The following is a 14,258-nucleotide window of genomic DNA, read 5'->3' as shown; positions in this document are numbered from 1 at the left end:
ATTTACTGCAGTGAGTCTTTTAAAAGCATCGGTGCACTAGGTTATGTGATGCACACTGAAAAGTGGCTGTGTGGTATACAAATACTATAAGGGTACCAGCATCCTTTTAACTGAGAAATCATGAGATGACTTTAAGCATTTTAAATCAACAAATGACTCAAACAAACAAAAAAACAAAAACAATTTAATGACAATCTATCAAAAGTCAATGTGTAAACAATTAGTTCCCTCAATAACTTGTTTTTGCTGAACAAAATGAATTAGTTAATTTAAAAATGTCATTGCTTTCAGATAATATAAAAACAGGGCTGTGCAAAAAGTTTAATATTGGTTTTCAAAAGCCATGGAGTTTATTTTATATTATTTATATTATATTATTTTATTTTTGTTTGTTTTTTATACTTTAAATTGCAATATATTACAACCAACATAAAAAAAGGAGGGGTGTTGATAAACTGCATGCAACGTGAGCGAGGAGGGATCGGGGGGTGAGAAGGGTCCGCAACTTATTTGAGTCCCGCAAATGCATAGACACTCCCATATGACAGTGTGTGGCTGTGTGTGTGTGTGGCTGTGTGTGTGTGTGTGTGTGTGTGTGTGTGTGTGTGTGTGTGTGTGTGTGCCTTTGCAATGAGCACCACTTGTGTCTGTGTGTGTGTGGTCACATGATGTGCGTTTTCAGCGGACGGAGGGCTGTTCAGAAATGCTAGGTAAAACACGGTGTGGATGTGGATAATTTTCATTTTAAAATGCCATTTTAACACTATGTATTAGAGCAAACAGGGCCTTGGTGTGTATTTTTTGCGATCGGGTTTGCGACGGGGGACGGTGGAGAATTGGTGATGTCGGCTCAGCATCGTGTTGTCTATTGGCAGTCCATAATAATACTAATGTCTAGATGCCATCGTCTATCGGCCCAACCCTAGATGTATACTTTAAACTTTAATTAAACTGCTCGTTTAAATTATTTTGTCAAATAAGTTACATTTCTAGTCATCCACCATAATTTTGTGGCTCAAAAGTATCAGTTCAGGCACCATTTTGGCACCAGAACAGACTTAAAAGTCACGATTTAACACTGGTTTCAAAATAACCCCAAATGATACCCAACCCTATCAATATTTCAATATATATATATATATCAATATATATATATATATCAATATAATTAAAAATCAAATAGAAAAATCAAATAAAAAAATCAAATAAAATTAAATCAAATAGAGTCCAATCAAGGACAAAAAATTTTAAAAGTTGGCGAATCAATCAAAACAGGTCCACAAAATCAAAATAAACTTAATGGAGCATGTTTTATTGCTTTGAAAAATATGCAATAAAAGGAAGTACAATTTGACTTCATATCAAAGTATAAAAAATGTTTCACTGACAATTTGTACTAATACACAATGTTGTCTTTTGAAATTCAGCTGAAGAAGTTTCTAAGCCCAACAGTCAGAAACAGCTTCTGTAAAAAATATATATCCTTTAGTAAAGACAACACAACATGCAAAAGAACAAACAGTTCACAGGGAGCTGGTAGACTGTACAGTAGTTGCTAGACGTGTTCATTCGTTACGGTGTGAAGCAACGTTTATCAAGAAACCAGCTGAACCAGTCAAACTGGTCCCTATTCACCCTCTGAAATATCTCTGTAGTTGGCAGCTTGAATCCACACAAACGTTGGTAAACTAAGTCATCAAAAACAAACAGACTAGTGCCTGAAAGATTCAAAAGTGTAATTAGGATAACTCTAGAAAATGGAAGAACGTTATTTTCCTATCAAGTCTGTGCAGAAATAAAGCCTACAAGAAATACCATTAGTAAACATCAACTTAGGGTGCTTTCACATCTGTAGTTCGCTTCATTTGGTCGGGACCAAGCGCAATAAATGATAAATTGTTGCATCTTCTGCCGTCTTTGGGTCGTTTTCATATCACACTTCTGGCTTTGGTCCGACCTAGTTGAAACGAACCAAAATGCAGTCATTTGACAAAATCCACATCTCTCATTGGCCAGATGTTGTTGAACGTATTTCCTAAACTGCTTATTGATTGGTCAGAATTCACGTGCGGGAAAATGCCAATGAACTCCCACAGGTAAACAAAACCTTTTACTCTGGAGGGTCGACTGCGCTGGCTGATTGTATCCCTGCTTTAGACAAACTATACATTACGAAAATGAAGCGCGGCCGCGGCTGGAATACAGTGTTTAATGCATCGCTCGTCACTTCAGGAGGAGCCGTGAATTAATTTAACTAAACTGCAACATGGTCATCTTGCAAAAATATTTACCAACGATCCATCAGGTAATGTTTTCCCCTCTCTCTCTCTCTCTCTCTCTCTCTCTCTCTCTCTCTCTCTGTTGGTAAAGCGCTGTCAACAAATATTTTTCCTCCATATCCCATAATGCACAGCGCATTGGCCTACGGCAGCTGAATTAGTCCAAAACGCGCAGTACTTTTTGCGGTTGGACCTGTTTTAGTACGGATCATATTCTCACCACAAACGAACCGCTCCAGGGTTCGTTTGAAAGCGTACCGAGACCACCTCTTCAAGTAGGTCTCTGGTCAGCTTTTGGTGCGCACTCGAGTACGATTGCTTAATTCTCACCTGCCCAAACGAACCTTACCAAAAGGGCAAACGAACTCTAGTGCGATTCAATCAAACTAAATAAGACAGGTGTGAAAGCACCCTTAAAAACAATGTAGCAATGTGTATGTGCCAAGTATTGTTTCTCAGCAAAGTAGTACCTGGAATATTTATTCAGTATTTGTTGTTATGCAGCTGGATAGCTCACATACAGGGTCAGTAGTGATTTGGATGTGCTCTACCCTGAGTTTCAGCAAAGCTAAAGTTAGCAGCAGGGGCTAATCTACTGCGAGGGCAGAGCATGAGGGAGATGGTGGTGGTAAAGGGGTCAATTGAGGGCTACATTATTGCCTTTCCCACAGGCAACTGCAGGGATTCCTTGAATTGAATAAAATCTCGGTCAATCTCAGTCACTGACTACGTAAAAGAGAAATATATAAATAAATAAAGAAATAAGAGGAAATCACATCCTGAGGGCATCCCCCACTGGCAGAGATGGAACGATCTCAGTTCTCTCTCACTCACTCATCCCTCTTTTAACTTCTCCAGTCGTCCAGCTCTAGTCATTTGCCAGCTCTCTATTAGACACCACTCGTTAATTATTTCAGCTCGTTTGGAAATTTTGGACACACTGTTGCTCTGAATAAACTATTTGTATCTACTAACCTATAAACACTCGCATACACATACACACACACACACACACACACACACACACACACACACACACACACACACACTCAACGGAAGGTTTTTCACTGTGACAGATGATGTGCAAACCTTTTCTCTGACCTGGTTTCCAAAAGCAACTAATCTTGTGAAACTGTTTTTGGCATTCATGTTTACCTTGGACTGGGAGCAACCTTGTGAATGACATTTAGCATGATATAATATTAATGTTAAGCAAATTAGACACACTAACACCACCAGAAATAATACATGGGTGTCAAATAAAGCCAAAAGTATTTTTAAAGCATGCCACCTGGCCCTGAGAAAGACCCTGTGAGGGGGACCCTGAGGCTGTGTTGATTTTGACTAAAGCATAGACTTGGACCTATAGAGAATAGAGAGGGCCCAAAGTCATCCAATTATAGGGCCCACTCTGGTAAAATTGAGGTCCAGGGACAAATCAACTCCATGAAAATAACACTTGGATGTGAAACAAAAAAAAAAAGTTCCTTCAAAGAGTGTCACCAACCAGACTATACAGAACACGTCAGTCATAGCCAGGGTCTGATGAATAGTGCTGCTAGTCAAGTGCAGTAGTCCTCAGTTAATTTGTGAATTCTACTGTACTCCAGGAGTAGTTATTCTGCAATGCCAAAGTCTTTCCAAGTTCCAACCTGCTACAACACAGTTGCTTGGCTATTTAAAATCATTTCGAAACCCTTGATTAGCCTGTAAGGGTGCATTGTATTAAGACTCAAGCTTAACCCTACAAGGATAGTTGTTTATGTACTGACCACCCATGACTTAGGGGCAAAGTTAACAGATTTCAATACACCTCTCAAAACCTATGAACCACCATTCTCAAATATTCAAGTGGCCCACACCACATGAACTACCTTCCAGCCACACAATCAAATCCTAGATAGCCCATCCCTGTTGAGTACTGGCTATGACTACTGTCCACCAAACAACTGCTATCCCAACAAACCAATGTCAAAACACCAGTGTCATTCTGTGATTGAAGTAATCTGGGAACTGGACAAATCAGTTATATAAACTAAGGCATAATACATCGACCACATGTGGTGACCCAACTGACCATTCAGCTGACTAAGAAACCAAAGCAAATGCACAGGGTCAGCATACATCAAAAACAATTCGACGCAACCAAATTTGTTCCCTGATCATGACCGCTTAATTCACTGTCTTGCAGAACTAACCTCAACACACTTGTCTAAAAGTGTCCAGTTTATGTAGACCTTGGTTAGCTATTTCTGGTGTTACATTTGGGTCTTAGTTTAAACGGGTATAACAATGGACATCCAGGAACAGTATTGAACTCTTGCTAAATACTTTAAGCATTTTGAAAGTTAGTATGACATGAGAACACTCTGGGTTGAAAGATTCATGGGACTCACAGGAAGGCTGGAAGGTCGTCCCTGCATGGTGTCATCTTGGCCACTCTTACTGGACACAATGGGTTGATTAGAGGAAGGAGCCGAAGACTGGGAGCTGAAGGAGTCTTGAGAAAGCTCCTGAGGAAAAACATTGACCAATTGAACAACAACCAAATGAAGTACATTTGATGGAACTGCTTCAATCACAAGTTCTGTTGTTTTTGCTCTAAGTATGAAGATTCTGTAATAAATAGACATTTACCTGAGGTGGAGGTGGAAAGCGCTGGAAGGGTGACTGCTGCTGCTGTTGTTGTTGTTGTTGTGTCTGCAGTGGAGGAGTCTGAGAGTAAGGTGAAGGCTGGCCCTGTCCTGAAGTTTGCTGGGATGGCTGAGGGGGTGCAGAGCTAGGTGTCTGTGATTGTGGTGGGCCTTGCTGCTGTTGTGAGGGTCCCTGTTGTTGAGCAGGCTGCCCTGAACCAGAAGGTGGATGAGTGTAACCAGGCTGCGACTGAGACCCTTGTTGGCCCTGAGAAGGACCCTGTGACTGAGTGGGACCCTGGGACTGGGGGAAGGGAGACTGTCCTGACTGGGATTGTGGAGTCTGGGAATATGGAGGTTGGCCCTGATTGGGAACGTGAGGCCCCTGCGGCTGCCCATAAGAAGTCCCACTCTGGCCATGAGGGGTACCAGAGGGTTGCTGGGAATAAGGGGGCTGAGAGCCTGGTCCAGTGGAGGGCTGCTGGGGATATGAAGATTGCTGGGGGCCTCCATGTGGGGAAGGACCCTGTTGTCCATAGTAGCCAGCTTGGTTTTGACCATAACCACCTGGGCCATGCTGTCCATAGCCCATCTACAGAGAAAAAGAACAAAATTCAAAAATGTCATTAGTCAGCACAAGTTTTGCAGCGTACAATAAATAAAAAAACAGACATATGAACTGTGATCATCTGCAGTTGTTCATACAGGCTTTTTTTTTACTCCTGATCACCAAGCTTGCAAAGCAAAGGCAGGCATTAGCACTGATCTGCTGACTTGATTCCAATGCAAGACTTATTGATTACACTTTGATACCTTGTCAAATAAGTTAATGTCACAAAGGTAACTGCTTGGCAAAAGTTAACAACTGGGCCATTATTAGGGGTCAACAGACACCTAATTTAGCCACCATAACCCATAAATAAACCTCAATCAAATGAGTGTTTCTCAAGTGTACTGTGTATCTAGGAACTATAGACTGAATCTTGCATTACAAAAACAAACAATTGATGGTCATCTCAAGCATCCACTACTACTACATACCTGTCAACATTGGGATGTAAAAATAAGGGATACTCACACTCTTTAATGAAAGCATTTGATTGCTTTCCTAACAGTTTGTGCTTGTTTAAGACAAAATTTGTTGTATTTAAAAGAAAACCCAAGATCGACACGTTTAGATGTTGTTGCTATTATTATTTTAATTATTTATTATTACTGTTCATTCATTCATTCATTCATTCATTTTCTTTTTTGGCTTAGTCTGGGGTCGCCACAGCAGAATGAACCGCCATTATGATAATCATCATTACTATTTTTATGATGATGTGTATATGTCTGTTCAAACACACACCCAAAACCCAGTGTCCACTTGAGCTCCGCATCAAATCGCGTAGTACAGAATCCACTTGGGAAACAGTGTCTATTTATCACTATGGAGCGCATCAGCTGACAGTCATGCATCTGAACAATGGCAATGGGGCAACAGGGGCAATGGCGCCTGTAATGTAAAGGAACTTAATCGCGCCGTTTATTTAAGTGTTTTCATGCCTAAATAAAATGAAAGCACAGAACAAATTCACATTTAAGAGCAAGGGGCGGCCCCTGGTGGTTCGGCGGTATGGGTTGCGTATAGGGAGGATCGGCTCTTCACAGAAAGATAAAAATACGGGAGAAATACGGGAAAAACCTTTACGGGATGACAGCGGGATAGAACTGTAAAATAAATAAGAATACCGGGATAAACGGGAGGGCTGACAGGTATGCACTACTATAATAAAAGAAAATAACAGCTATTTTACCTTGCCATAAATTATGTAAAGATTGAGTTAATGTAAATCTTGATATTGTGATATTTATTAAAGTGTTTGAAATGATAAAACAATGCACAGACAAATCACAGTACAGAGACTTATTTTGGTATGTGCTAGGACTGAGGCTAGTGTTGTCTACAGATCTCTAATCTGTTTGAACCACCAAAAAAGTACACAGGCTTTCAGTGAAATGCTTGAATTTTGTTACTTTCAGTCAGCATCTAAAAAAGTGACCTTGCTGAAGAGTGTACTGTGTGACACAAAAGCCTGACGGTGACAAGCTGGGCACTTTCCCTCTCAAGGAAAATGAAATATAAAAATGGGGAAGAAAACTGTGTCTCACAGGGAGGTTTAATAAAACAACCTGAAGAGCATGTTCTATGCCAGTCTACAAATGGATGGCACTCCAGCGCATCTGCTTACTCACAGACACAATGGGATACCAAGCACAAGTGCACAGACAACAGGAGGAGAGAGGCTAGACACTTGAAGCCTGCTATGTACAAAAATACAGGCATGCAAGGAAATCCCCATGTGACAAATCTGAGCCTCACTGTGACCTCATAACAACCTTCTTTGAAGGCACAGATGAAAAGACCCATGAGCTCATACTGCTGTGATCAAGAATGTCATAAGACCATGAGAGGTTTTTAGGTCCAAGCAGAGTCAAAAAGTGCCTCAATTTTAATTTAAATTTTTCTTTAATTTTGAGACAGTTTTTACTTTTAAAAATGCATCTAGGACCGTTACTGGCCAATTTTTTCTTGGCTCAGTTTTTTTTTTAACCATGCACTTATAGGCTAAAGTCAATGCTAAAATGGGGAAGATGCTCCTCATCCAGACTGGCATTTTTCACTGCATTTCACCATTTACACTATGCCACCCTAAAACACTGACCATTCACACTCATAGGTATGCACATATTATGCTGTTAGCTGTACTTGCCATCTAATGGTTGCATAATGGTGATATGAGCATAGACTGTGGAAGAGATGTATCTGTAATGTCACTTATAGGTTTCTGAAGCGACAAGTAGGAGTGGCGAACCTTCGCCAATTTGTTTGCGAGTCATCCCGTCAACTGGGAGTTCTCAAAAAAGGGCAGAGGTAGAACGTGAGCGGACCTACAGACACCTGCTAGTAATTTGTTTAGATGGGCTTTACTTTGGGAGAAACGCTTAATACTTCATTACCTGTGACTCGTTTTAGTTCTGACCACATGTGCTTGATTGTGCACTATATTATTAAGTGTTTACATTAAGTGTTTAGACTTTTAAAAACATTGTTGCAATACATTGAGCTTTTATGTTGCTTTTCTACAGGAGGAAAATGCTAATTACTGTCAAATACTTCAAATATAGCCTGTTAGTAAATACAATACTATTTATGAAATCCAGACTTAACACTGTATGACAAAGTTTCAGATGATCGTTCTATAGCCTACAGCTAATCAATCTGTCAGATTCTGGAGTGCATTCAAGTTCTAAAGCGAAATATAAATGATGAATAAATAATCGTAAATAAAACAAATTCATTTATATATATGGTATAGAAGTGTATAATTTCACTCACCTGGGAAAGGAGGTCACTTGAATTGTTTTTGAACACAATTAAGTGCACACAGCATGCCATATTATATGCCACATTATCTGATAATTGTAGGAAATAATTCCAAAAGGCAGTTGACTGTGTAAAGTTTTTTAAAACAAAAGAAAAATACGACGTATATGCAGAGTTCAGCGTCTTATCAGCCGGAATAAGCTGAGATGACATGACTGCAACCAGCAGGAGTTAGCTGTCATTTAAGTGGCCATGCTCTTAATTATGCAGACTTAATATAACTTAATATAAACAAAATGGATGAGTCTTAAAAAAATTCACCCCCTCACAGTTCTGATGAAAAGTAATATTAGCTATACACACCAAAATTGTTTTTTTTTGTACCAGGCTGTAAACACTTATTTTCTGCTGAAAAGTTGGCCATTTTAACATTAGGTCAATAGAAATGTGCTTGATTTGCTTTGTATACCGTGCTTTGGAAAAGTCAAGTTTTTAAAGCTCCAAAATGTTGTGCTATAGGGTTCATAAGGTATATGGAAGATTTATTACTTGCGTTTTTTCTTTTTAGGATAACAGTTTCTCTAGCAGAAAAGCTGTCCAAAGATAGTTTTAAATTGTAAAGAAATTTGTTTTTAAAACTAATAAACACAGGCGTGTTTTAAAATTAGTTAAATTTAGGCTGACATGTTTACTGCTCAAACATATTTTAAATGTTTTTCAAAATAAATTATATTGCGCTCAAAAGTGAAACCATTTTTTTATTGTTTACCCAGACAATTACAAATCTTAAACTGGCCCATGCCTAGTCCAGATGACAAATCAGAGAGCAATTGTAAAAAGCCATGGTTTTATTCATTTTCAAAACACTCCAATTAAATGGTGAGAGTATCCACCAAAGCATTTTTCCTGAGCCGAATGTATTTTCAGGTGTTATCATTGGAAGTGCCACCTTTTTTCAAACACCAGCAGCGCTGTGAGGTGCTGAGTGTGTGTTTTAAGCAAAGCGTGTGCTCAGTGTTGTTGTTTTTTTAAATACTCCAACAGTTGGACAAACGCTCACAGCTGAGCATTTTAGAAGAGTGCTGGCATTTTCAGCTGTGCAAAACACACAATAGTGTAAACAGAAGCTCAGTTTAAAGTTAAAATGACTGACTTATCAGGTCACAACAAGCAAGCATCTAAAACGCCATAAACCAACTATCACATTTCTTGCTTTTTTGAGGGGGGTTTTATCGAACACTTTTCACAGTTTTAGCTTGTGTTGATTTGGTTCTCTACCTGCCACACATTTATGCTTTACATCAAGGATCATATTTTGAATATTAAAGGATAAAAAATAATAATATTAAAAAACCTTTAAGCCTACCTGCTGTCCATATTGTATTCCACTTAAGTTCCCAGAAGTGCGGCCTTGCATGCCCATGGGATACCTCTGAGGTCCCGGAGGTCCATAACCCTGCCCTGGGTAAGGAGGACCCTGCTGTGAGCTAGGGGGAGGCCCCTGCTGCTGAGAGTAGGGGTTTCCGGCACCATAGTGCTGCCCACGAATTTTTCCCACCTGATCCATAGGTCCAGGAGGCTGTAAAAGAAGAAGAAAAAATAAAGAAATGAAAAGATGTGCAGGTAACACAGCTGTATAGTTCAAAATCATCTAGTCCCATAAAACAGATGAAATTATTGTGGTGCGTTTCAGTTTGCGGCATCAGTAACCTGCACGCAAAGCATTTGGATCATTAATTTTCTGAAAGCATTCACTTAGGCTTCTCTGGTTAAAATGCAGTCAACGGTGATCAATATCAAGAGAGGCCTATTTCCTCTGTTATGCCGCTGTGATTGTTATCATTCTTAACAGAGTATTAGCCAGACACACCACCCAAAATCAAAAATAGATCTGTATGTTTCAAAAACAGTGCCAGCGAAGGGAGGAGAAACTGGCGCTGAATGAATGAGAGAGTGAAAGCAGCGGTTCAATCTGCCAGGCTATCCTCAGTGCCAGCGGCTGGAGACTGCATGGATGAATACTGAACTTCCCTTTTGAAAACAGACAAGAGGAAACAAATGTGTATGATGGCTGGAGAGCGACCCGTAAATCAGCTCATAGCACAGAGAGAGGTAAGGGAGGGTGTCAACATAATAAAGTCTGTGGGAATTATAGTGCTTGAGAATAAGGGAAAGATGACAGGCATCGCTCTATTTCTCAAAACAGGAACTAGGATCATAAACTCAAATTGGCAATGAACTGCCCAGTAAAAAGACAGCACTCACTCTCAAGTGTTCTAAAGATCTTTCATGAGACTTGAACCGGCGAACAGCAATTCAACATCCGCTTCTGAAAGTTCAAAACTGCATTGTTCACATAAATCAAAGCACTCTACACTGCAAACCTTGAGCATATATTTTCTGCTTCTCTTGATTATGCAGAAATAATTATCTGAGAAATTGGCACACTGGCTATTTATTCAGAATTTTTTTCATTATCGTACATTAGTAACAAATTTCAAGACTCAGGCAATCAGTGCATTTCCTCCTAGGTTTAGGACCCTCTTTGATTTTAATATACATCAGTTGAGACGAACGGTCCTAACATGCTTTCAAATATGTCTACCCTGACCAATTATGTTCAGATATCACAGGATCGTCTTTATTTCGCAACACAAGAGTACTACTGAACACATAAACCCATGCAGCTTACACTTGCAGAAAAACAATCAAAAAAACTGAACGACAACAATGATCCTGAGTGCAATCAAAAGCTTTGGTACGACACAGCAAAGTGTGAAGAATTTGGTTTGCCATTTCTCACGAGACATTCAATAATGTGTTTGGTTAGTAGACGTATACTGAGACCCCGAATACACTAATGTGTTTTAGTTTTAAAATGCAGAGTTTAAAAGTTTTGTTACGAGTACGCCATCTGTCCACACTACGCCAGAGTTTTCGAGCCCCAAAAACTTAATTCTAAAACGGAGACATCTGAAAACGAAGGCGGTGCTGCAGACATTCGCCTCTCTGATTGGGGCTTTTCCCCCAATATTATTAATATTAAGTAGCCTACACACACAGTTCAGTCCTGCATCCTCTCCTTGTAAGTTTAGACTTCGCAAGTTTGATATGGAGTGTATTTTATAAAGTCATTCACATCACCCTGACTATGCTGTTTCACTGTCTCAACAATAAAATGAAAACATGATGTGAGAAACTGCCTGTTTTCATTTTGTTATTAGCAACTTAACAGACATCAAAAATTTTGACGCGTTGTGCAGCTGCATAATATAAGCGTCATCTTCAAGCATATTTATAACAAAACGGAGCCTATAACATTACTGCCTCCTTTCATTTTCATTGAAAATACAAAACATACCCTCCATACCCTTTAATTATCAATAATGGCCATTTTAAAAATATAACGTACAATAAATTGATACAATATAGGAAATAAAGGCAAGCAATCAGTCAATTGTGCAGAATCAGTGTCTGCGGTTACATTAATTAAGATATTAACCTAACTTATACTCGCGCTCAGCCAAAACACGTGACCTGAGAACAAATAATAGATTCAAAAGACCAAAGTCAGGGAATATGTTGTTAGATATAGACAACAAGATGAATTATATATCACGTTTAACAAATATAGCGAGATTAGAGTCAACGGGAGATCCTTGATGAACAGTCCGACGTGCACAGCTCTCATATTGGTATGTGCTCAAAACACGCTGCAGCGCATGCCAAAGTGTGTGTGTGGTCACGTGATGTGCGTTTTCTCCGTTTTAATGTAGACGGAAAGCTGTTCATAAATGCTGGGTGAAACGCTAGTGTGGATGTGGATAGTTTTCATTCTAAAACACGCTACTGTAAATGGGGCCTAAGAGCAGGGCTGTGCGACTTGGGGAAAATATCTAACTATGATTATTCTGAAAGATATTGCAATTGCAATTTGATTTGCGGTTAAATTTTTCGGTCAAGCTAATCACAAATATGTTATAACGGTGTATTTTGTTGTGATAATGGGATTTCGTTGAGACATATTTTTTCTCACTTGTGCATATATATTTTTTGCTCTTTAGTTTTGAAAAAAAAAAAATAAATAAATGTTCCTACTCTCACAAATGGTCATGAGCTATGGGTCATGACCGAAAGGACAAGATCTCAGAAACAAGCGGCTGAAATTAGTTTACTTCGTAGGGTGGCAGGGCGCACCCTTATAGACTGGGTGAGGAGCTCTGTCACCCGGGAGGAGCTCGGGGTAGAGCCGCTGCTCCTCCACATCGAGAGAAGTCAGCTGAGGTGGCTCGGACATCTGTTTCAGATGCCTCCAGGACGCCTAACTAGGGAGGTGTTACAGGTATGTCCCACTGAGAGGAGGCCTCGGGGAAGACCCAGGACATGCTGGAGGGACTATGTCTTTTGGCTGGCCTGGGAACGCCTCGGGTTCCTCCCCCCGGAGAAGCTGGAAGAAGTGTCTGGGAAGTGGGAAGTCTGGGGTTCTCTCCTAAGACTGCTGCCCCGGATAAGAGGATGAAAATGATGATGATGATGATGATGCTTGTTAGTTTTGATTAATGTTTATTTCTGTTTATATAAAGCTTGTGCTCATAAGGTGCAACTAAAAATTAGGCGCAATAGCCAAAATTTAAAGTTAGGAGCACCAGTGCTACCAAACAAAAAGGTTCATTTTGAGCCCTGCATAAGAAAAGCTAAAAAAAAAAAAAAAAAAAAAAAAAAGATTTTTGAGTTTAAGATTTGCTTTTAATAGAGTCTCACCAGATAAAAAAATTATTGTCAGATAACATTCCAAAAGTTTATGTTTAACAGATTGTTTGATACAGTGAACAGAAATATTTGACAATTTGAAACTGTTAATATTAGGAATTTAATAGCTGCAGCTTTGGAAGCCTGCGCTAGAGTTTGCAAAATATGGCAAGTCAAGATACTACTGAGTATAGAAAACCATACAAATCAGTAGATGTATACAAAGATATTATTCAAAACACATATATGCAAAACATCATTTGTCAATCAATAAAAATAATTCAGACATTTTCAGAAAAACATTTTGTGATTTATGTGCAGCCTTACCCAATTTTTAATAGATTTTTCTCAAGAGACAAAAACCTATAAATTTACACTCATAACATTTGCAATATTACATATTGTGAAAACTAAATGCAAATATATTTATACAAACACATTTTCAGAAATTCCAGCAACAACAAGGAAAAAAGAATTCTAACAATTATTGAAAAAATCTAAGTAAAGAAAATAAAATGTTTGATATATAATTGTGTTGCATGCTTGTTACCATGACATTAATTACTCACAGACTGTATGTAATATTTTGGTCATGTCACCCACCACTCAGAGTAACTTTGGAAGTCACTAAAATGTTTGAATACACCCACTGGACTCTTGAGGCCTACTGAGGACTAACAAACAAACATTTCGCACTACTGAAAGATCACTAGAGCTGGTAAAAGGCACAGAAACACATGGGAGATTCCTGAAGTGCAAACAGGTCTCAGCTGTGACCGGGGAAAATCTTCAGCCAGCATCGCTCTCTCTAGACATCAAGAGCAGTGCTGGAGAAGCTGGACATGTCTGAGATTATTGAACTGAATCTAGGCATTTTTCCTCTGCGGACGAGAGCAACAAACAAGAAACACATTTTCAAAATAAATATTATTTCAGATGGATGAGATAACGGATTTTTACCCTTAAATTACCAGTTTGATAAAAAAAACTTTTCAGTAAAGTTAGATACATAAATATAGGACTGGGTGATTTAGGCAAAATTTCATATCCTGTTATTTTTAGAAGGAATGACATTATACATCCGGTATTTTCCCATAAATGGTTACTTGAGAGTTAAAGCCTTTATTAAAACATTATTAAACCTTTTTTGAGCAAAATATAATTCAAACACAAGTTTCCCTCCCTGTTTACAAGTAAACAGCTGCACAAAAATAACAGCTGCACAAA

The 14,258-nt window shown here is 39.0% G+C and overlaps 1 protein-coding gene across 1 annotated transcript in view; it reads right to left on the bottom strand.

The window, feature by feature from the left end:
- The window catches only part of arid1ab (AT-rich interactive domain 1Ab), an 85,026-nt gene that overhangs the window by 36,679 nt on the left and 34,089 nt on the right, over positions 1-14,258 (bottom strand). Inside the window, exons 2-4 of the mRNA XM_021468300.2 lie at positions 9,649-9,861; positions 4,917-5,504; positions 4,676-4,792 (exon numbers count right to left, since the gene is read on the bottom strand). Of these exons, the coding sequence (XP_021323975.1) occupies positions 4,676-4,792; positions 4,917-5,504; positions 9,649-9,861 (918 nt within the window). The remainder of the gene's footprint in view (positions 1-4,675; positions 4,793-4,916; positions 5,505-9,648; positions 9,862-14,258) is intronic.

The sequence above is a fragment of the Danio rerio genome, chromosome 19 (assembly GCF_049306965.1).
Source record: "Danio rerio strain Tuebingen ecotype United States chromosome 19, GRCz12tu, whole genome shotgun sequence".
NCBI lineage: Eukaryota > Metazoa > Chordata > Actinopteri > Cypriniformes > Danionidae > Danio > Danio rerio.
The sequence above is the reverse complement of the archived record's forward strand: the minus strand, read 5'-3'. Positions and strand labels throughout refer to the sequence as shown.